At 40.7% G+C, this 24,375-nt stretch overlaps 1 protein-coding gene across 2 annotated transcripts in view; it reads right to left on the bottom strand.

Annotated features, from left to right (window-relative positions):
- Positions 1–24,375, bottom strand: part of ADAMTS3 (ADAM metallopeptidase with thrombospondin type 1 motif 3) — a 134,762-nt gene that overhangs the window by 5,263 nt on the left and 105,124 nt on the right. For both annotated transcript variants that reach the window (XM_065633376.1, XM_065633377.1), the window contains 16 exons: positions 21,489–21,572; positions 20,189–20,345; positions 18,140–18,245; positions 17,029–17,172; positions 15,866–15,998; positions 15,265–15,378; positions 14,012–14,157; positions 13,297–13,472; positions 11,996–12,129; positions 11,337–11,460; positions 7,630–7,710; positions 5,853–6,016; positions 5,084–5,249; positions 4,229–4,361; positions 3,752–3,959; positions 2,900–3,017 (listed from right to left, as the gene is read on the bottom strand). In XM_065633376.1, coding sequence (XP_065489448.1) covers positions 2,900–3,017; positions 3,752–3,959; positions 4,229–4,361; positions 5,084–5,249; positions 5,853–6,016; positions 7,630–7,710; positions 11,337–11,460; positions 11,996–12,129; positions 13,297–13,472; positions 14,012–14,157; positions 15,265–15,378; positions 15,866–15,998; positions 17,029–17,172; positions 18,140–18,245; positions 20,189–20,345; positions 21,489–21,572 — 2,188 coding nt within the window. The remainder of the gene's footprint in view (positions 1–2,899; positions 3,018–3,751; positions 3,960–4,228; positions 4,362–5,083; positions 5,250–5,852; positions 6,017–7,629; positions 7,711–11,336; positions 11,461–11,995; positions 12,130–13,296; positions 13,473–14,011; positions 14,158–15,264; positions 15,379–15,865; positions 15,999–17,028; positions 17,173–18,139; positions 18,246–20,188; positions 20,346–21,488; positions 21,573–24,375) is intronic.

Raw genomic sequence — 24,375 nt, 5'->3', positions numbered from 1 at the left:
CCTTTCAGTAGGTTCCATAAGTACAATCTTGGAGCTGTATACTCACATAATCCTTCTTAAAAAAATTTTTAGGTTAATCCTGCAAAACCTAGTCAACCGTTTCCTATTCAGTAAGTGAGTGCTTGTATCCTTCCACTGATGTTCACGATAAAAATTCTCCTTCTCACAATTTGTTACATGCTTCATGGTAACTAGAAGACACAACAAAGCATATCGGCTCCCTAGAAAGTCTTTAGAAGATGAAGCTACTAGAAAATAATTTAGATCAACTCAAAACTTTTCACATTAGATTTTAGAATTGACACAGACATCACTGTAAGCCTAAGTACATTGGTTGCTGACAGCATCCTCTTGAGAAATCTCACTTTGAGCTGAAAGTTGGTATTTAGGGACTAAAATTTAAAATGACAGGTGCTTTCTTATTCATTCTGTATCTTGTGTTGCAAAGCAGGGATAGCTCATCTAAAGACTTCTCAAGGTCTATTCTATATAGGCTCTTATGTGGAGTTCATCTATTTGTGCAAGTGCCACAAAATCCATTCTTCTAAATTGGGACAGATAAAGAATTTTGATGGTAACATCACGTATCCAACATGACTACTGCTCAGACCATTGCTTTGGACCTGCAGGATAAAATCCTGCCTCCTGTTTCCTTCTAGTCACAGAGACACAGGAAGTTTCAGTGAAATATCTATGGGAGGTGTCCTCATTTTTCCATGCTACAAGACAGCTCCACTGAGGCATGTGGTGGAAGAGCTGGTGGCTCTTCTCCCATATGCAAACATGTTTTTTCATGAAATAGAAGAGAAATGCTGATATGCCACATAGCACAAAAGAAGTCACACCAACTGTAGCGAATGTTCATGACAACTCCATGAAGATTAAGCTCTCAGCAATCTTGCACTTAAACAGTAATTTGTCAAAAACACTGGATATAGCCTAATGCTTTGCTAAGTCTAAAGCCCTGAAATTAAAAATTGTAATCAAGGCTGTACAGATCTAAAAGTAAAGAAATGCCACGCATGGTCATGCATAAAGAATTGATCTGCATAAATATTACAGGATACTACCACTATTTTAGCTGTATTCCCCCAAAACACAGAACATGGTAGAAACCACATGAGAAAAGTGTGGCAAAAAAGACTATTTGGTCCGAAAGAATACTGTTTAGCTACTTAGTGCAGAGCCTGAAAATCCCAATGCTTGGTAAAAATTATGGCCCAAAACCCTGAGCAGAGTAGGTAGGTTTGAGCTCAGAGAGAGGAGTTGGGTGTAGTGTGTCTGATGAGCAGAATCCCCAGAGAACCTGTGGTTTTTGTCAAAGGTATGAGGGACTGGATTTAGCTGCCCATGCCCTCGTAGTTCACAGCATTTTCATAAAGCTCAGGTTGTGCTATAGGTTTGCTGCATCAAGGCCAGATAGATCAGTGCATTTCCCTCATCATTATTTCCTTTTTTTTAATAGCTGCTGTGATGCATTGCTATGTTATCTGTCTTTAGGAAATGTACCTCAGGTTTCAGAGCCCTGTTAAGCCTCCGCTACGTGTAACCATAGAAATCCTTCATTCCCTGGGGTATGTGAGATGGGGCACATATTAAGCACCCAAGATGCTAATAATACAGTATTAACCAGTGTGATTCAGCTACAAGGCCTGTACAAAGTCATCAACTGCATATATCCAATATAGGTGGATACTAGGTTTTGTTAAGTCAGTGGCACTTGGCTCTGAGTATGGTGAGCAAGATAGAGTACTCTCACACGGAGAAAAAAAGGTTGTGTGCTGCTTAATTACGAAAGGCAGGAATTTAACATTGGTTATTCAAGAAAATCCCAAATGATGCTTAAAGCACGAGATCAAAACTATTTTAATAGTTTGGCGAAAATGCAGCCTTATTTCTTTCAGTTTTGGAAATGTTTTTATCACAAAAAAACCAGAATTTTAAATCTTGTACTTTTTTATAGAGTCACAGATAGTGGTTTGCTCTCATCTGGTGAATACACCAATTCATAACTCTTCATTGCTCCCAGAATTGTTTTTGGCTCAGAGTTCTTTCACTGGCAGAAGACAAATATAAGCAAAAGAAGACACCTTTACCAGATTTGTGGGAAGCAGTTAGGTTCACTCTAGGGAAAAACATGTCGTGCCTTCTAAGAACTCTTAGTCTATTTTTTTCTACTACCTAGTGATCAGAATGTTAGGACTACCATGAGGGATTTAAAAAAAGCAAACTCCAAATGTAAGAGTCATGGACCCAAAGGAAGAAAAGCTTTGTTGCCACTAAAAGCTTGAAAATCTGTTCAAAAAATTATATGAGAGCAATGTAATGAGCACATTCTGTGGTTCTTTTTTTTCCCCCCTTAATTGGCAGGCTTGCAAAACTTATCCTTGGATTTAGAGGTTGAGCAGGGTTTACTTTGAATTGACCTTCACCGCTAGCACAAATTTTTGGAAATGGTCAACACGTATAAACCCCCTATTTCAGCATGTTTACAAGAGAGACCCTGGTGTGTGAGAAGCACTGATCACCTGGAGTTACAGTATCAATAAGGTGCTGGACTAAGTAACAGGGCGTGTTTAGCCAGAAAAAAGCAGGAGAATCTCCAATGAAGGGTGTATTTTCTAGCATGCAAGAGATGAAGGGTGTTGTGTGGTTGTCACCTGACAGTGTAATGCCTTTAAAATACAGTACGAGTTTGGTGGGCACACTACCCATTCATAAACATAGGCTCTACCTTGTCTTAGAAACATGTACACAGGAAGTTCAGCTTCTATCTAGGCCTAACGAATGATACCTGTGTCTAACATCCCTACCCAACACTGTGCTATCCATACAGGCTGCACTGAGACAAGGAATGGTTACCTTCATCTACTGCAGTCATTTTAAGATGTTTTCTTACCATCACAGGGAGTGAGTTTACAAACCCTCACTGATTCTGGCTTTTCTCCATCACACTGGTCGCCAGCACGGCACATGATTGGCCGGGTTTTGGTTCCCTCCCCACAGGTCACAGAACACTACGGAACAGACACAAGGCAAGTCAGGACATTCAGCTTTCCAAGCAACATGCAAAAATGAATGTGTCTAAAATAGCCCAAGGTTGGCTTTCAGGTCAGGCTATACATCCCAGCAATTAGTTTTGAAAGTAGCCTTTAGTGAAGGTTGACATTATGGAGAAATATGCAGAGGAGGAAGACAGTATTTCCCTTGGTTCTTGCTTTCTGTAATGTTAAATTTATTATCAGAGTATATTATGAATTTTGCTACTTATTCTTCCTGTAACCGATACCTGATCTTGACAATGTAACACAAAAAGAACAGAAGGGATAGAGAAAACTCAGTGTTCACTGAGTTAGCTGTATGGATCAGCTGTTCGGTCCTAAGTCATTATAACAGTATCAACACTTGCAGAAACTCTGTGATTGCAAACCAGTCCAAGTTAGTAAAAAATGTTATGCTGTCTTCAGAAGTGAAAAGTTGGAGACTTGGAGAAAAACAAGCAAAATTTCAATGTTTGTCTTGCAGGATTGTGTATCTGATACTGGGAATATTTCATCTGCTGCTTTCTGGAAAAGTCTGGAGACCTGTAGAAGCCCATGAAGCTGGCAGGCATTATCTGCTGCAGATCATCAGGTTTTGGAAAACTCTGTCCAGTGCAGTTGGGAGCTTTCAGCCCAGGCACAGATCCGAGTTTGGAGGCATGAGATGGTCGCAAGGATAAGTTGCTCACTCATGACTGCTGCTTGCCTACCTCAGACCAGGGTCCGGCTTTCCACTGTGCAGGGCATGGTACTCGGTTGCATGGCCTGCGACTTTCAGGGCGATCTCCACTACAATACTTGAAATGGACAGAGCGGTTTGCACCATCGTGAAGAGGTTGAATGCAACGCACAGTACGGATCTGGTAGCCTGAATTCCCACAGGTTTTTGTGCAGTATTCCCACTCATCTGCTGCCCAGCTGCGAATTAAAAATGAGTAAGATACCATCACAACTTGTACCTGTTTTCCAAACTGCTGCCAGGTCGGGCAGCCCTTAGTATACATTATTTTTGTGATGAAACCACTCAATAAGATGGGTAGCCATTCTTATACACGTAGAAAAAACCTCCATCCATAACACAGGAACTCCAGTCTAGAAGGCTATCAGCATCCTATCAAATTTGGCTTGGGTTAACTTCCACACCTACCACAAGCAATCTTTTACATCTTTATGCTAGATGTACTTACAGAGGCTGTGTGCATTCTTGGAGATTGCACATTCTGCGAATGGGCTTTGGCTTTTTGCTGGCTTCACAGAAGCTGCGATGAACCATTTTGTTGTCACTTTTCCTGCGACACCCATATTTGGTGTACTGGAACCCTGAAAAATATTTCAGAAAAATGAGGAAAAACAGATCCTTGTTTTAATTTTTGGTTTCAGTCTAAGTTTTATGGTTTTACATGACAGATATGACGTATTTAAACACACAATTTGTTCAGTTGTCAAGCACAAGATTGCCACACAGCACTCTGTGGATGCTATCATGTGACACCATGATAGGTTTTAAAGGCCAGAAGGGACAGTTACAACCCCTTAGTCTAACCTCTGTGTTACAAATCATGGCACAGAGAGGGGAGAAATTATCTCCTTAATGACAAGCAGCAGGTCACCAGCTAACCACGGAGTGAACTCAAGTCTCAAGTTAGTGTTCTTACTACCAGCACACATCACCTACTCCACTGCTGTATGTAAGAGTTCAAGTTACTTTGACATTAGCATTGCCCATTCCTTCCATAAGAATAATGTACATACCATGAGCAAAGTGAAGGTTCAGTAGCATAAATGTCCGAGTCTGTATTTCCAAAGTGGCTTCGGGTGCTGAATTTCAATACCTAAAAAGGACTTTTTCTTCCTAGGCATGAAGTGTGATGTTAACTGAACCAGGCACTTAGGATATTTTAAGCGTAGGCACCCAAAATAACAAGTTGCTTTTAAAAAAAGGAAGTCCAAGATTTCTAAAGCATTCACTTCACCCACCTTTTACTTTTCCACTTTTGGTAATTTGTCATTCACTACTAGAAGGTGCTACATCATCTGCTTACCTCCACCACAAGGTTTGGAGCACTGTGACCAGCTCTTTAATGCCCACTCGAAAGTATCTGTTTCTTCCTGTAGGACATTGTTGCTATTGATAGTTGGTACTGAATCCTCATGAATGATGTATTTGTAAGTCAGGCTAGATCTTGTGTCATTCTCCCGAGGAATGATCTATTAATAATCAAATGTAAACAGTGGTACAAAACCAGAGCTATTATTCATTCCTTTGCAAAGTAAAGAAACCAAGGCCTGGCCCTTATGGGAAACATGGAAACTGCTAATTAACTAACTGATGGAAAAAAAATTGATTTTCATCTTCACAGTTAAAACTAACCATAGTAAAATCAACACAGAGCCATTTAAAATGAGAGACCTTTCTAGGTTAGCATTCTAAGCTGGCCAAGTAAGACACTGTCATCTAGGATGAAAGGATGGTTGTGGCCACATCATTTACTTGGCTAAAGAGCAGGGCTGGTCTCAAACACGGTTTGATATGCCATGCCCTTTCTGGTCACTGGTCGTGTCCCACTGATGTCAGACAATGCAATATTTGGCTTCTGACTGACATGGTACTGCTGAACGGGCAGCAGTTTACGAGAGGGTAACAGCTAGTGAGACAAGGGTTTCAGCCTATCAGCCATCTCATTGGCACAAGTCTTTCAGAGAGACATTACACCGCAGTGTTTTATCTCAGTGCAAGCTCCACGCTGGCCATGCACTTTTTTAATATAAGATAAACCCACCATATTCCCACTGCTTGATATGTTAACGTACCAGCACAACCACTGCATCGTGCAAGGGCCCATCAGTGTGGAGAGTTTCTATGTCGTCTTCTATGTTGTATTCCCACTCCACGCCCAGGTCGATGAAAGATCGTGATATGGCCTCATCCCCTTTCCCATTCAGAATATAGTGTCCCGTAGCCTGGTTCTTAATTGCTAAAAGGATTGAAAACAGTGGCAGTCGTGCCTCCCATCATATTGTCGGCAATCACGGTGGCTTACGTGAAACTTGACAGGAGATATTATAGAACTCCCTTTGCAAAAAACCCCAATGCACTAGGCAAGTGCTGTAGATGTGTTGGGTCAGAGAAATACCCTCCAAGACCATCTCATATAGCCTCCAAATTCCAGTTTGATGACAGGTGCCTTTGGATATTTGCTTCAATTTTGTACCTCCCTGTCCACATGAATTAGTTATAGATACAGAACTAGACAGAGACTGAGCTACATCTTCCTATGTAGTGTGCACATTTCCTGCATTAGCTTAGCTCCCAAGAAGCACAGGTAGTTGCAAGAAACTTGGGTCAAATCTTCAGAATCCCTTGTCATTCCTTATTTGCATAAAACCAAAATCAGTATTAGTGAGAATGCCTGTTAGTGTAACAGAACCCTCAAGAGACTAGAAGCGTATTTCTTATATTCCTCAAATTATGAAAATGGAACTTTTTCATCACATCTTAGTTTCATTTGGGTACGTATGTACCAAATGCTAAAATCAGTAAGTAAAGAGCTGAGGCATTTGAACCCCTGGGAAACCACTTGGTTTTGGGTTCCTGTACTACACACTGAAAGTCATGTAGTGTGGGGATTATTATTAGGCTCCAATTAGAAGCCAATACGTTAGAAAGCTGAAAAATGTACTGTTCTTTTTTCTGTTGTACAACTTTTTTTCAGTGTACCATAAAACATTATAAAATCTATGCAGAAATATTACAAGTTCCTATGATTACAGTAATGCAAATGCATGAGCTCTGCAATAAGTAGCTTCACAAAGCCATTTGCTGCCAAAGCAAAGCTATGCTTTTCTGAAAGTTACTATCAGGCTATGCTTGGTCCAAAATGAAGCTCTTGAACCTCAAAAGTCATGTTTCCCTCTTTCATGTCATCACAGTTGAAACAATTTTGTTTGTTTGTTTTGGTTTTTGATTTTCTATTCCTACTTATCTGTAATAACTAATCTACCTCTGCCTGAAGGGTTTACAACTCAGACACTGTCCTAGCACGTAAGGAGCTGATTAAAAAGCCATCAAAATCCATGGAAAATCTCACCCCTCTCATGTGAGCTAAAAATCCCTTAAGCGTTAGAAAATGGTAAGCAGTAAGTAATGGAATGAGAACAGTATGAACTGTCCTACATGAGAAAAACCTGAAATGAAACAGACTGCAAATATATCACAAGTTCCCCAGTCATCTTCCCATTTAAAAACCTATTGCTTACAATCTGCAGCAAATAATAATAATTAAAGATACTGAATTTGATTCACATAATAGAATACATAGTTTTTACACTGTCAGTGCCAATTTAAACATGAATGATGATAAGCTTTTGTTAGTAAACATGCAAATTGGGATGAGTTTACTATCTCGAAGAATTCAATATTTGTTTGCTGAGTTACAGTGTGGGACTCAGGTCTTAACATGCAATTCTGAATGCACGTATTTACCCTAAACACTTGAATTTGGTTATCCCATTTCTCAGGTTCTTCTGCATGACTGCCCTGTGCTTCTCATCATGCCTCAAAGCCACACCTGAGGAAAGAAACACTTACCAAGAAAGTGAGGAGAAGCCTCGTCTTCTTGGATAAACACATGTCGAGCACCAGGAGGGATATCAAACATCTTAAGGTACCCTTTGGCATGTGTAGTAGTCGATGGAGAAAGCAGAGATGGAAAGAAGTAACAGCCATGGTTAAGAGCGCACTACATTATCCAGCTTCTACTTGCAGAAGAGGGCATCCATCTTCAACTAAGCAGCATTGTCAGAAAGAAACTGAGCAAATAGTTTTGTAACGTATTTGACAGGACCTCCTTGTGTTTTTCCTCTTTCAAGGAGAGAGGAGAAACCAGTTACAAATCTATTTGTCACGTGATAAGCTACACTGCTATAGGCCATATCAATGAACAATTCAGGCAAAACTATGCTTCCTATGTTCCTCAGCATACAAAGGGAAAACCCACAAGTTTTCCTGGTTATTTTTTCCAAATCCCCCATCAGCCAGGCTGTTAGATTTGAGTTTACTTACTGTCATGTTGGATGGTAATGTCTTAAGTGTGTCTGCTTACTTCTGAAACATCAAAGACTAGAGAAAGGTGGGCATAGGACAGAGTGTATTGTTGCTACACATGAGAAAAGGCTTGTCCATATGGAAGTGCATGCAAACTATTTACAACTCTGAAAGTAAAATGCATCATTTACATTGCTAATGCTTAAGTGAAAGGGCTGAATTCAGCTCTCTACAGCTAAAAGTAAAAAGCTGTTCCCAAAGAAAATAATTCTTAGTTTAAATTTCAAATTTTTATCAGTTCAAACCACAGGTAATCTGTGTCACCTTAAGTAAGTATTGTCATTAGGAAGACTAAAATCCCTCCTAGGGACCTGTCAGCAGGTACTTCTATATCAAGTTTCAAACAAGAGCATCATAAGCATTCTGAGTGCCTGGTATTTTCATATTTCTATTACTTTATGTTTAACAGCTTCAAATTTAATTATGATCTCTGTAGATCCTCCTTCTAAGATTTGAGTAAGTTCCCCCCTGTTTTGTACTCCGCTATGCAATCTTCCTGAGTAATCCAGCCCTTTTGTAGGAGTGTAGATGTAACAAGACTTCAGCATTTGTGCATTGCAAACACAAGACGTAGCATTTCAGTAATTCTGTTTCATCCTGGGGATCCTGGGACTAACCAATGCATCAGCAGTTTGTCATATGCCTGACATACTACAGCTCCTTGGAAAAATTTAAGTGAAGAAAATGAATATGTAAAATCGTGTCTTGGCTGATGAGTGACTGCACAAACAGCATTTGCTAATCTTTTCATTAACTGTCTTTTGAGCATACAAAACAAAGTTTTTGCCTGATTCGGCGTTATCTGTCAATGTCTGCATGGAGATGAGAACTGCAGCAAGAACTCTCAAGTTGCGGTGGATGCCTCTCTTTCTGCAAGCACTTGAAACTTACCCAGCATATTTTTAGACTCCTTTGTTTCAGAAAGGGAAATATTGCGTGCTCCTTTGGGCAAAGTAAATGCTCCTCTTGTCTTCCCTTAAATAGAATGTCTGTAATTAGTGCTATGGGAGCCAAGTCTTGTTATTTCATTGACTATGTCATCAGCTAGACAGTCTTTACAAGATGTGCCCATGCATTTAAAGCAAAATTAGACACATCTAGCAATTTTTAATAGTCAATGAAAGTCAGACCAGTGAAAATTCAGGTAGGTGATTTTAAGTTGGATACTTGCAGATTTCATTCTCCAGAAACTTGAATTCTTTTTGGCACCTCTTGCTTAAATGTTTTCCTGTTGGAAGAGGTCAATTAGTCTTTTTAATGACTAGATTGCCAAAGTTATGGTAAAACAATACACGTTATAAAACGCTTCTATTGCTTTCCTAAACATTTCCAATTAAGTGGCTGATCAACAGCTATCTTCCCTGACCTCTCTCCTAGCACTGTCACTTTGAGTTGTCATGCTTTCCAGACGCTGAAAATACTGTGCAAACATCCAGTCACACGCTGACGCCCCAGAAGACAATGCAGTGGGTCTCAGTGGCCCACAGGCAGAAATGCTGAGCCAGAACGTGGTGGGGTCAGTAGCATGTTTTGACCACTGCCTCTGGATTGCTCTGTTCATCTCCCAGGGAGTGAGAGTGAGCCAAACCACAGCTAGGAGCTGCAAACTGTTGGTGTAGACAACAGAAACCAGACTCATCAGAAAAGGTTCTTATTGGACTGGATTCAGAGTTGTGACATGAATATCCCCTCTGCTCCCAAACTTTTTAAGTGAAAAAAATCAGCAATGCTTTTAGAAGGCTGAGCACTTTTTTTTTGGAAAGCACAGTAGCTGGGAGGTCCAGAAATACACAGGCCTATATATGAGGCTCAAGTCATACTGCTAAGTCCATTGCTGCCAAAGTTTGAGTGATTCTTGCATTATTGGGTGTCCAATCCATCAGCCTCCAGAGAACCGTCCCTTTCAGAAGGGCTCTCTACTGTAGTTTGATAATTACAATCAGTAAACTTTTCCAATTAGTAATAATTAATAAGTATTTTCAGCAAAATATTTAATGTATTTTATATCCAGTCACACATGAACTTATCTTTGTCCAAGTTTAGTTCGGCTGCTCACTGTCCAATAGTAATTATTAATGCTGCAGTAAAGCTTGCTTCATGGCAGCAATTACCAGCCTCTAAACTGTTACTGCAGATATTCACGTTATCTACGCCTTAGCCTGTCTCTACTCTGTCTTAAAGCACTTAGTTCTATCAGACATTTCTATTCCTGAAATAACTGCTCCCAGTCATAAAGGAGATAAGTATCCCCGAGTAGCTTCCCCAGACTGAAAATACAAAATAGTCACAGCAAAATGTACAGGATAATACTGCCTTGGCTTAACAAATAACTGACTAAATAGAAATTTTTGAAGACGTCCAAGCAGATCTTCAATTATTTTTGATAGGTAATGTGTTGCTAAATACCCCAGAGTACAGTCTGAAAATTTTTATCTAGGTCATTCTTAGTTCTGAGTTAGCAGAATGCTATCATATGTTCCACTGCATGTCAGCCATACAACTTAAAGGGTATTAGAAATGCAGATTCCTGTCAAAATGTTTTTATATTTGCTTCAGAACTCAGCTGAATTTATTATTGACTGAAGGGCTAGAATTTGTGAGAAAGCATCATACAAAACCAACTTGACATGAGGATCCCATACACTTATTTCATATGCACAGAAATTCAGACTTCCATTTAAAGCTTGTTGTGCTTCTTGTTGTGAGAAGAAAAACTTGTAAAAAGCTTAACCTTTAAGGGGAAATAAAAAAGCTTCCTCTAGTCCTCCTACAGATGGAGGCATGCTACAGTTAGTCTCAGACAAAGTACCTTGACAACTTCTGCATTTCACTATTAGAAGAATGGTTCATTTTTGTTTTGCTAAACTCAGTGTATCCCCACTTTTCAGAAACATTGTCTGGCTGGGAATTTGCAAAGAACAACTAAACACGCTCTGCATGGTATTTCTTGATACACTTGACTAATCAAGGTTTTTTTTAATAAGTACTTCAAAGGACAGAAATATGACACTGTTTTAAAGATGTCACTTCTTTATCAACAACTACGCTATTTTTGCTGATTAGTTTACAACTTGTGTTTTGCTGCTTTAAAATAGGTTGCATTTCTGACCAGTCCGCAAAAGCAGTAAGTAGGACAGAAACACCAGAGGCAACAGAAAAGCTATCCAGATACATAAAAATGAGATTCCTACCAAGCTTTTTGGGAGTGCGGGTGAAGGTTCCCTTCACAGTTCGGCAATGAGAGTTGTCTCCGCCACAGACGCCACACTTATCTTCAGCCTTGTTGGAACCGATTTCCTTGTCACAACCCACTTTCTGCAGGAGGGAGAACCAAAAAAAGAGAGAAGGCTTTGTCACTGGCTCTAAGTTTTAATTGTGGTGGGAAGCAATCTCAAAATTAATGCACAAACTACCACCCAACACTGACCTATTTTATTTAAACACAAATTACTTGCAAATCTGGTGCTGGATAATAGTTTCCAGGTGAAAAATAGGAATTGATTCTAGCTTTATAGTCACTGTACTTCAAGGCTAAGAAAGATGGGAAAGACAGAAAAATAGACACAATTCTTTTCAGACACAAAACTAAGTGCACAAAAGGCAAATGAACCAATCAGTTGAAGAGAAGTGGAGTATTTCCATGGAATAGATCTGTGCCATTGCTCTAATTTAATTTAAATCTCAAGGAATTATGAGGAATATGATGCTGCAAATATTTAATTCAGAAACGTCTGCAAAGTCCATTTCTGCATTGTTGATGGAGTTCTGCAGATTGATTCCAAACAAAGTTGTTGGTAAACGCAACAGCACATTTCAAACTCCATAATGACCTTGGGAAGCTGTCACTCACCACGCATTCTCCACGAACGCAGATGCTGTAGGGATCTTTATAGGAACAGCGAGTCCCATCATGTGCCAACTGTTTCATATAAGCAACATCTCCAGTTTCTTTGGATTGGCAGTACAGGTGACATCTCTTACTAGCTGCATAGTGAGGAAAGAGAAGTAACTGCATAAATTAACAGCAATCCAGATGTGCCTCAGGAAAATATCCCACTAAAGGAGTGAAGAGAATATGACAGAAATAGAAAGGACCTTAAACAGCTGTGGGGGACAAAAAGCAACTAATCTGCTTTTCTGTGAATTATGGGCCTATCACTATGAGATATTCTCACAGAAATCAGTTCCTTTCTGAAGAGGCTCCTAGGACTGGGTTCTTGACTATGCTGAAAGCAGCTTTCGCTCCGATCCTGTTGGTAACAGGGCTGAGTTTAGGAAGTGACAGGGATGCAGAAAAATCACAGTGGAAAATTTGATCTGTGGGAAGATGGTGCTAAAGCCAGGTGAAAAGCACAGAAGATGTGGATCTCTATCTTTTTTCAAAAATACCAGCTGAACACATTCTTCCTGGTCAATGTCTGAATCTAACACCTTAGCCATCTGTGTCAAGGGTATCTCAAGAGATGCAGCTCCACAGCACCTTTCAGTGCGCTAGGAACCTGTCTTTGTGCTTTAAGCTGTCCTTGTCACTCAAGGTAATTACTGGGTTAGATTAATGTCAGCAATGAAGACTGACAGAATCAGGCTGAGGCATATCTATAAGAGTAGGAAAATGCTAAGAAGGACTTCTCAAGTAGTGCCATTAGAAAAACAAACACTGTTACTACTTTCAGTGGAAGTAACTAGCAGCAGCCACAATTAAGTATTAACACTTTGCACTCAGGTAGATGAACAGCCATATGGAAGAGAGGGCAGGAAGAGTCTGTCATGACCCAGTCAGCGGCTTTCCACACTTTGCCCCAACAGCAGAGAGCCAGAGCTTGCCAGTGCAGTGCGTTAAATGCTACCAGCACCCACCAGCTACTCTGGCAGGAGCTGAGGGCCTCAAGCCTCTTGCTACATCATGTTCTCACTAAGAGAAGGATGAAAGTCAGGGGAAGCTAGTTCGCCTAGGGTTGGGGAAATTATAACTGTCTCGCATGGCACTCCCTCTTTCCCTCTGGGGCCATCCTTTTTTCCTCCTTTTTAGTCTCACCACTCGCTGAGACACTGATTACTTCTAGTCTTTATGTGGCTGAATGAACAAGATCCCTCATAAGCTCTGTGAGATTCCAGGACTGATTTGTGAGAAAGGCAAATAACAGAACTTACAGTCAGGATGTTCATATGGCAGCCAGTGGTGTTTGCTGTTCTGATACTCAAAGTGGGAATTGCGTTGCTGACATTGCTGCGCTCTAAAGTCCTCAAAGTGCTTCGGACACTCCTCTGTATTGCAAAGTTGAAACTCAAAATTGACACCAGCACAGTCTTCACCTCCATTAATGGGCCTGTGAAGACAAAATATTCAGGAGATTCTAAAACCCACTGGACATTAGATCTGGGGATTTTTCTTCTGTCTGTGAAATTTCACTATATTTTAAGAGACAATTTTGCAAAAAATGGGGTATGAAGTGACAGTAATGGAACCAGAGCAGGTACACTGCACAGCTACACACTTGCAATATAACCTTTGTGCTTGCCTGTGCATAGGCTGAAATGCAGAAGTAATACGTGAGCACATATATGCTGCCAAAAGTCATTTTACAATTAGAGAATATCTAAGTTTACCCTGTAGCTTGCTGAGCTCACACAGTATGTATTCTTGACTCTCTTACACATAAACTAAATCCTCAGGATGGTTTTCCCCAGGCTTTCCTTTGGAAATTCTTGAATTCTCCAAAAATGACCCTGGCTCCCCGCAAAAAGCCATGTTTCAAGGGGCTTGAACAGAACATGAATTTTGGCAGACACAACATAAATGCCACTTAAACTGACACCTGTAACAATTCCCACTTGACTGGAACTACCATCTAGACAGAAGACCTACATTGGACTGTTGCACTGGCGTGTTCGAAAGCGAACTCCAGTTCCACAGGTTCGTGAGCAGGAGCCAAACTTTGTCCAAGGTCCCCAGTTGCCATCCTGCTTCAGCTGGTTAGTGTTCTTCCACATACAGTGACCTTTATAGCACCACTGAGAAGTTGGGCAAGGAAAACAGATGAGAACAGAAACAAAAACCAAACTCACTGTATAAATGTGGTAAAATATAAAAGAACACAGAGGTGAACTCATGGGCTGAGAAAGGACATCTGAGAGAACAGACTGCAAGCAGGGACTTTCCAGGGGACAAAGGGAGTGAGGGTTTATGTACTTGGAGTTTGAGGGTACCTGATCCCCACCCTTGACAGCAGCTGTTCCATGACCGAGCAGGCAGCGCTGCTGAATGTGAGCCTGAATTGTTCCATGGGCAGGTACAGGAAGCTCAACATGTTCCACCCCACTCTCCACTTAAATGAAGTCTTTGTATCGTTTGAGTCTTAGTTGCTACCACCTTTTTAAAAATTTTAATGTTCTGAATATTAGCAGGATAAACCTTTTGCTGAGGATTAGTATGTATTGTTGGTTTTCTTTTCCCCTCATAGTGGCCAAATATGCTTAAGCAAATAGACTGGAACAGACGACTAGTCACTGAGCAGGGTGTGCTTTTGATGCTTGCTAGGGCATATGCAGATGGTATAATTTGCTTTCGTGTATCTCAGAATACATGAAATCTGCTAAAATATTTATCTGAGAGTAATTTTATAATTAAAAATGAATTAGCAGCAGGACACCCAATAATGGGCATATAAAAGTAAAAAAAAAAGAGCTAATCCTAAGCCTACACGAATATTTAGCTATGGGATGTCTGGACCACAAACACTAAGAAGCAGTCCTACAGTGACCATGTTTTCTGCTACCATGGATTGCTCATGGCATTTTATGGACTCTTGGCAGATGAGACAAGAATACAAAAAACATAACAAAAAGGCTACAGAAGAGGGAGGCTGAGAGTGGGCTACACCTCAGCTGTGGTTTCAGTGTCCAAAATTTACTTTGTACTATGGCAAACCTTCACAGTTCACAGAACACCAAAAAGGGAGAGCACAGCTCCCTCTTTTGCCTTCCTCTGGCTCCAGGGAATTGCTCTGCTAGGCAATTCCTTGTCTTCCTATGTGCCCTTCAACCCAAATAAATGCATCTTTCCCCGCCCCCCCCTCCCCCGCTTCTTCAATACAAACATAGCAAAACCACAATACTCACTTTCCCAGGGGCACATTCTGTGCCATCAAGTGGAGGTCCTTTCTTAGTCTTACAGAAATATGGGTTATCTGGATGGCTACACCACAACTGCTTGCATGGGTCAAAGGTTCGGAACTGAAATGCAGAACATTTATGAGATGAAACTCAACATTAGGTTATTAATACTTTTCAGATAAGGATTCAACTCACCCAGTCAATTCATCTCAAACACATGAATATCCACAAGTACAGTATCTTCATAAAGAAAAGGGCACTGCTTATTCCCTGCATCCTCTAGTCCTGAGCTGGTGGCATGAGGAAAGGTGGAGACACGAAGAAGTGGGAAGAAAGTGAGGTTTTTTCCCGTCTTCCTTAGGATCAATACCACAAGTCTGTGTCATGTGGACTCTGCTGCTGTCTGTCCACTTGACTGTTAAACCAAATTACCCAGAGGACTGTGTTCCACCCATAAATATCTCTCTCCTCTTTATAGATCTGTTTAAACTATTCCATTAACTGCTCTTCAATTAGGAGAAAATGTATATATTGCAGCTTTTAAATAAGGCCAGACACCAACTTGCTAAATGGACGTTTGTCTTCACAATGACTGCCTTGGACATACCGCTGTGCACATTTTATAGCCAACGCCAAAATCAAAACGGCACTGTTCATCCATGGAATAATTGATGCCTGGCAGTTCAGGAAGCTTAGGCCAATCATGTTTGAAAGGGTCATCAAGAAGACAGTCGTAAGAGCTGTGGAAAGATACACATGAAAAAAAAATCATGAGGAGATGTGGTATTTTTTTTTCTTGATCAGCAAGATCCAAGTACTTACTCTTACTAAGGCAATACTCCTTTTCTCCGACCTGCTGTCCTGTTTACTTATAGTTATTGCTCCCCAAAGTATCACAGTCCCTTCTGTAGGAATACTGCCTAGTGCAACATGACAGACCATTGGGTGGGAAGATCCTACAGCAAAATCCCTGCATTTGCTGAAGACTGTGGAGAAGCATCTCCAGGTCTTCCTTGCCCTTGCAAAACATGAAATTTGCACTTTACATTCCTGTCACTAGAGGTAGAAAACAAACACTTCCCCACTCTCAGTGCCAGAGGGCAACATCTCAATGTGCTTCAACTTGAGGTAAGATTCCTGATATAATGCCTAACACAAAGCATGCTTAAGTCACAGGGAGCCTTTCCACTGACTTCATGGAGCTTTGAAACAGGACAGCAGTCTGAAAACAGGCCTTCTTAAGCAAAACCTACTGTATTCACAGGGCTGAAGCCCTGCCTATGCAAAGGGCAAGAACAAGGCTTGCTTTTTCTTCATTCCTGTTTAACTCTGAGGTCTCTAGCAATACTGGTGGGCTGCTCCTCCTGCACTGGGGTATTTCACTTGAAGCTCTAAGGTCTCAATCAATTACTATTTTATGCTTTGTCTTATGAATAAGGTTTCCTCTGTAGGAGATGTGGGTCAGCTCATGAAGTTTTCACTCAGTTTTGACTGGCAAAACCAGCCATTTGCAATGGAGAAGGAAGCCTAAGTAAGAATTGGATGAAGAGGAGCTCTGAGGCCCCTGTATGGCTGTGTTTGTAAAAAGGGCTTCCACAGTCAAGAGTCCAGTTTATGACACTTGTGCCTGTTCTTCCACACTGGGGTTGCCTCCCATTTCCTCTCTGCTGTCTAGCAGAGGGCAGCACACTGGCCCCACATCCCGGGAACCGCAAAGACTTCTCTTGCCTTTAGTAAAACAACTACCGCTGAGTGCTGACAGGTCCTTACTGTATATATCTTTTGAGTTCTTGGCCGCTGCATCTGGACCAGTGGTAACGATGAAAGGCAGCCTGCACCAAGGGAGCCATAACACTCCCCATTGCTGTCTCATCCCCACATCTGTTCCCTTGCCCATCGTGCTCCATCCCCAGCCTGTAACAAAGAACCAGTATCAGAGCCCAGGCAGTTTCTGCTCTTCAGCTGGTAAAAATGCTGTAAAGAAAACAGTTTCTCATGTGCACATAATGACGCAAAACAAAATTGTTCTTTGCATTCTACAGATATCACCTGTATTTCAAACGGATCTTCTCTGATGCCAAAAGGTAAGGACTCTCTGAATGTTCTTTCATTTATACTTTGTTTTAATTGTTAATACCAGGAATGAACTAACTAGATGATGATGACTTCCTATGCTTCAGATGAAGGAAAAGTTATTCTGCTTGTTAGGGAGCAGATCATTCAGACATTGAACTGTTCATGTTTGTATAGTCATTTATCAAAAGCACCTATTTAAATACAGAGCTAAAGCAGTTACCAGGTTGCATCTCCACAGAGCTAATATTGTTAGCATGTTACATCTCCAAGTGTGCACCTGTTACAGCTTAATACACAAGTGACTTGGTCATCTCTGGTTTTGCTAAATTCCTTCTGTATTACTTGGACACTGTCAGAAAAACCCAAGTAGCCTGCACTGCTTAAGGAAGATAAAAATGAGACCCTCAGTGCTTGACATCCATTCATCCAGACAGCTGAGATCTTTGCTTAATCAGTTACTCCCAACCTAACATCTTATCATTCTTGAAGAAGTGCCCAATCTAACAAATTAGCACTTTCAATGAGAAGGAAGTAGTTAAAGATGCTTGACAAGCTACTGTCTCCACTACCTGGGCATTCCACCTTTCTTACTGACCTCTTCCTCACCCTCACCCTACAGAAAGCAAGGTCCCCCTCTCTCTTCCCCTTTCCTTTCTTCACCTACTTATCTTTTCATTGCTGAAACCACTGATGGATATCAAAATAGTACAGCTTTCTTATAGCCATTAAAATTAAACCACCTGAGGCAAGCAGGAGATGGAGCACCATATTTTCTTGGTAATCTAACATTGAAAGTTAGACTTACACATGACCAGTTTCATGAGCAACAACAAAAGCTGATGAAAACCCATCCTCATGGTTGAGAGTACAGCTTCGGACAGGGTGACACATGCCAGTAACAGGTGCATATCCTGTTGAAAGAAAGCATGTCTGATTTATTTACCCATTACATTGATTTTACATGAGACACCCCAATAAATTTACTACCTGAGAAGAAGCGAGGATTCTTTTCCTTTGATGGTCATTTTTCTCTCTCTCTTTGCAATTGTTGTCAAACAGAGGAAATGGCTCTGACAGACTGAGATTGATTCCACAGACATCTGTGTTACTTCAGGCACTTACAAATTTATCACCCAAAATGTACAAGGTTCCCATACAATTAAAGGGTAGAGCTGTAGGCTGAGGTTTTTCACCCATGCTTGTATTAGTACCTTCATGTGCATAGTGCTTGTCTTTTCCTCAGCAAAAGCGAAAATCTTTCTGAAGACATGGAAGTCTGCCTGACATCTCATCCCAACCGGTTTTACTCCAGGCCTGCAAGTCCAGACCTGAAGAACTCAGACCCTGAAAGATGAAGGGAGCATGGAGATACTGAACACAAATATCTAAAGCATCTCCAGCTGAATAGCCAAAACACAGTGCATTTTTCACCTACCTGGAAAAGCAGAAATTTACTTCAGACAATAAGGGTTCACCAGCAAATGAGAACACAAGCTTTCTTGCTAAAGGGCATTTCTGACTGAAAGCAGGTCAGTCTTACCTTGGTGCTAGGTGAAGATTTGTAAACTCTGGACATTAGAGCTGAATGTACTACTGACACTACATTAAATTATATATGTATTACACTGCTTCTCCATAACTGGATAGCGCATGGGGGCCTTTTCTTCACAGGTACATTGCAGGATTTGAGTCTGAAGGTGCAGAGGATGGGCACAGCGCTAGAGCAGACTCTGGTGGCTGGCAGAAGGGATGGAGCCATAGAACCAGCTGCAGTGCTGGAGCAGGGCATGTGGCTGAAGCAGCAGGAGAAGCTCCAGAGTTTTACAATAAGAATGTCTAGGGACTGACACAAGAAACATTCAAGGAGGAAGCAGGACTGCTAGTGTGTTCAAGGAAAATGAGGCATAGAAGGCAGAGGGTGTTTTTGAATGCCTAATACTAGATTTATTGCATTGGAAGCCATTACATTTAGTAAGAGTGCTTTGCTTCAGAAATTGCTCTATTTTCTAGTCCCTTTTTTCCACCTGCAAGTAGAAGCAAGAAGTGTGCACAGCCACAGGAACCCTCAGTCCTACCACAGACCACAGCATAAGAGATGAAAGTGCTTGTTTGGTCTGGAGAAATCGTTATAGGATGCACATTCTGCAGTGTAGCTACATGAGAACCAATGAAATGAAAAAAGGGACCAATTTGTTGCAATGCTGCACAGAGCAGCAAAATTTTAGGACTCTCAGCCAGACTCTTATTTATCTGCATTGAATTTTTGTGAATTTACTTCCCATTATCATCAGTTCCTTGAGTCAGAAAGATTAATGCAGGTATCAAAGTAACTAGTATGCTATCTAGAAAAAGAAATCTACAGTGAACAATACAATAAAATAAAAGCAAAGTTCAATGCAAAGTGCATTGAGCATATCTAGTGATCCCTGCACACACACAAACACCTGGTGTTTTAAGAAGGTAAATAGCTATTTGCTTACATCTCTCAAGTAAGAAACTTAGTCTGCTACAGTTAGATATAAATGGAAAGGACTACCATGGTAAGGTCTACTTGCTTTTTTAAAAGTATGTAACATGAATGGGAGGAGGGACATGATCAGGCTGTCCATGTGGGCCTTTCCTAGAGCCAGAAGAGGGAACTGAAACTTATGACGTGTACATGCTTTCCCCAACAGGATGGGGTTTCGATATATCTTTAAAATTGAACACTGCTTTAACTATTTGCTGAATGAATTCCTATGTTGCTTATTGTCTCAGGACCACATAAGGCAGTTTTCAAATTTTCCCCTTTTCTGGCAGGCACCAGCTGAAAAGCACCAAGTCCAGATAGTTTTGCTTCAGTCAGCTGCATTACCTTGCATACCAGCCGGCCCAAAATCTTGCCTGGTTAAGAAGATGGCGTGATCATGGTGCTCAGAGTGATTGGGGTCCGACTTCTGCTGCTGATATGCCCAGCGGCAAACGTTCTCCAAGCTTCTCGAGGGATTCCCCCTTTCAATCAAGCTAATGGACTGAAACAGCAACACATTAGACCCAGGAGCTGCTCAAGGTAGGAAATTTCTCTCTTCCTAAGACCCTGTCACTCTAAGTCATGATAACCTCCTTTTCTATGAGAAAAGAAAACATGTATGTTAACTGTGACCGTGCATGTGTAATAGCACACCTTTAGGGTTTTTTTGAAGACAGTACAATGAGTGTTCACATCATTTCTGAAAATAATGGCCTTTATGTATAGAGACTGTATGTGCAGGAGGAAGACACAAGATGTTGAATCTGGGCATTTTTATTTCTTTTGTTGAAACTTGTTTAACTTCTGGACTGCCAGATGACAGTGTGACTGGTTGAGATAAGCTATGACAAAGTAGTGACACACACAGCCTGTGTGGAGGAAGTGAATAATATAAACACACAGGACAGTGCCTCAGCTGGTGCACAACACTGTAGTGCCAGTAAATGTGTACTGATTAACACAGATTAAACATCTGTTTCTGTGAGACTTGCTACAGTGTGTGCTTACAAGCTCAAGAAATTTTCACTGCAAGACAAACATCAAACTGGTCTTTTGACTGGTCCAAATTCAATATCTGAGTTAAGTGGAACGGATATGATCTCTATCAAATGCTAAACAGCATTAGCACTTTCCTCTCATCCTGAACCATTTAATAAGCATCTGTTTTTAAACTCTCTGAGAGTGTTTTACAAGCAAAATCAACATGTTGTTACAAGTACTCTCAGTGGAGTACAAAGTGGAGGTGTGTTCTGTGATCCGGTAAAAGGAGTATATGCAAAATGAGGAAAGGGGATAGTTACACTGGCAGACTGGTTGGAGGGGGTGCACCAGCAAGCTGTGTTGGTCAACCAAAACAATTGCTTCTACAAAACTGATTTAATTCCCTGACAACTCACAAAGGCAAGAACTGAGGCTGTAAGCCTGGGCAGGCTGCACCAGGCCTGCACCCATGTCACAAAGGGACACCCATGATCAGCCTCAGGAATGAGGGCGCAAGCACATTTAGCACATGCCAAGCAGGGAAGGCAGCTCTCTGGAACCTGCTGTTGAGTAGACTTCTGTTTCCACAGCAGTTCATGTGATTCACATGGACTATAATTACAAAGAAAAGGAAGGCAGAGAACTGGTTCAAAGGCTTGCTTACCTTTGCATACCCCAACATGATCATTCGGACCAGCACAACATTTATGTGAACACCCAGGGATTCATCGTGGTAAATTTCATTCACCTGAGGGGAAAAAAAAAAAGAAAAATTGAAAAGAAAAAAAAAATCACTGATGATACCAAGAAAAGTCCTAAGGCCATGTATGTGTTCTTTCTTATACCACGACAGTCTTCTTAGAAGAGGATTCAAGTCTCAAATAATTTCCACGCAGTGAGAAATGTCAATACATAGCCCCTCACAGAGAACTTTCTGAAGCACAAGTCAAGACCCCTCTCAAGTTTAACAGCCTTTGGATTAGGGCCAATAGAAAAGTTGATTTGGGGAAAAAAAAATACTTTTAAGTTCAAACCCTGCGAATTCTTATCTGAATGCTTAATTTCACTCATTTGATAAACATGATGAGGGAAATGAGGTTATTCCTCAAAGCAAGGCTATAGCAGTGTGTTTGAGTTCACTGAGAGAATTTAAAAGCAGTTAGACTTTGCCTTAACAACAGGTAAAACCATCACCATCCGTCCCACATACCCACCTCTGCTATGCCATCTGGCCACTCCAGCTGTGGATGAATTCCAGATTCTGTTCCTGTTTGCTTGATCAATCATTTGTCTCAATTCAATCAGTTTAAATACGTGGGATGAGTATTATAACAAGGAGAGTGAGCAAGCATATTTTTGTTCATTTTCTAAAAGATTCAGCTGCCAGTAGTTCTCACTCAAGGAACTGTGTTGTTAACTTCAGCATAGGCTTGTCCTTGGAAAATACATGAGGATTTGACTTAAAGCCATTTTTGGATTCTGAAGCTCTAGGTCAGGAAGGCAGAGTATTTAGACAATGACATGAATAATGAGGCTCCATTTCTGCACACAAGTAGGCATGTGTTTAGCTTTAAAGATAGTACTCTTGATTCTAGATCAATCTTAAAATTAATGGGCAAAGCATTTCCAAATCCCAGACATGCTTTGGAAATTTTCATCTGAAAGTTTTAAAGTGAACAGCATTGCCAGAGGCATAAACGCTGTATTATACCTTACAGAGTAATATCTCCAAATATACTAGATTTCTGCAAGTCAACACTTTCTATTAACAAAATTCACCAACTGCATGAAAGCATGTGATATTTACATGATCTAGAAAGACCTACTACATTAAACATTACATTAAAACTACATTAAAAGACTTAGTACATTAAAAACAACTGCTAGCCTGAGAAAACGCCCATCCAAAAGACAACCTCATGAGACCTCAAAACCCTCGTCCTCAAGGAGTGCAGAAAACATACATGAAAGAGCCCTCAGGGCTCCACAGCTTTGCAGCAAAGTAGGTCTGCAGAGGTCTCCAGTGAGATCTGTACACATCACTTAAAGGCTCAATTTTTATTCTAGTCTAAGAAGACATTTCCAAAGCAAATAAAGATTAGATAGTCACTTCCTCCGTTAGTTCTAATGCTCCAATAAATTTTGGTCCCATTTAACACCTTCCAGCAACTCTTGCAAACCAATAACATCTCAAAGAAATCCAGTATCCAGCAGTTTTGTGAAAATAAGCAGCTGATTACAAGTAACACTGCAGTTCCACTGAACAACCGAAATATCTCGTGGTGGGTTTTGTTTTGAAGAATTTTTTTTAGAAGCAACTAATACTGCTACCCTAATTTTTCAAGATAAATTAGAAGTATGTAGTCACTTTTGTACTAAGAAGAGTACTTGTGGAAGTGAAGTTAAAAACCACAGAATTATGCAGATGGGTCAAAAATTGTTCTCCTTGAGTGAGGACCTTCCTTGTGTCTGGGAAAGTGAGAAAGATTCTGCCATCAGAGTATAAATTAGGGGGCTAAAACATCTGCGGATCATCAATGAAGTTACTCATGCCCCTCAAAGCAAAATAAATATTATATTATGGGTAACTGGTGAAAAATAAACACCACTGTTCAGAGATGGGTATACTGGAGCAGGAGTTAGAGGTTTGATTTTTTCTTTTTTTTTTTTTTCCCCCCAGTCAGGCTAAACAGAACTTCCCCTTTCGTCTCAGGAAAAAGATCATTCTGAGTTGTCCAGACTGTAGGACCTGGAAGAATGATTTCAGTCCATGTTTTTTAAAAATGTAATCACTTTTAGGACCAGCTGAGAACAGACTGTCAGCAGGACAGTTTTACATGGAATGAGAATGTAAGTCAGAGTGCCCATCTTGTTAAGCAATTATCTCTAAGTTTGATTAGTCATTTCATATTTTCTCCCTACTAATGCAATAGTATTGCTCCCACAAAGGTTTGTGTCAGAAAAAACAGTAACAGTGTCCCTTGTGCCAAGAAACAACTAGCATGACTTTCCTAGAGACAAAAAGGATCCTGGAATTGACCTAAAGATTCAAGTCTTCAAGATTTCTCCATAACACCATTTTTTACCCCACTACAGGATTCATATATATTCTTATGACTTAGACACAGGAAATTTGGGAAACATGTTACCTCACTGGAAGGCCACAGATCTTAAAATAAGTGCGGCAAATATCAGCGTAGACTGCAGCACTTTCCAACTGCTGTGACTGCATCTACACTGTGGTTAGAATAGCAAAAGAAATTACATTTCAAGATACTGGTACAAAGCACATTGATAAATCACAGCCCAGTAAGCTTGATTTGTCTGATCCAAACTTGTGAAACACATCACAGATGTCCAACTGGCCATATAGCCTAAGGGGAAACTGGCTGGATTCTTACCTGTCACAGAAATTGCTGCCTCTTGACCCACAGTCAACCATACATTCTCCAGCTACGTTAGATGGTTCCTCTAAGTACCTTTTGCAGTATGAGCTGTTGGTAGCTGGCCTTTCAAATTTGGGCCAGCCAGCCAGCTGCAGATGCACAGCT

The sequence above is a fragment of the Caloenas nicobarica genome, chromosome 4, assembly GCF_036013445.1.
Source record: "Caloenas nicobarica isolate bCalNic1 chromosome 4, bCalNic1.hap1, whole genome shotgun sequence".
In the NCBI taxonomy this organism is placed as follows: Eukaryota; Metazoa; Chordata; class Aves; order Columbiformes; family Columbidae; genus Caloenas; species Caloenas nicobarica.
The sequence above is the reverse complement of the archived record's forward strand: the minus strand, read 5'-3'. Positions and strand labels throughout refer to the sequence as shown.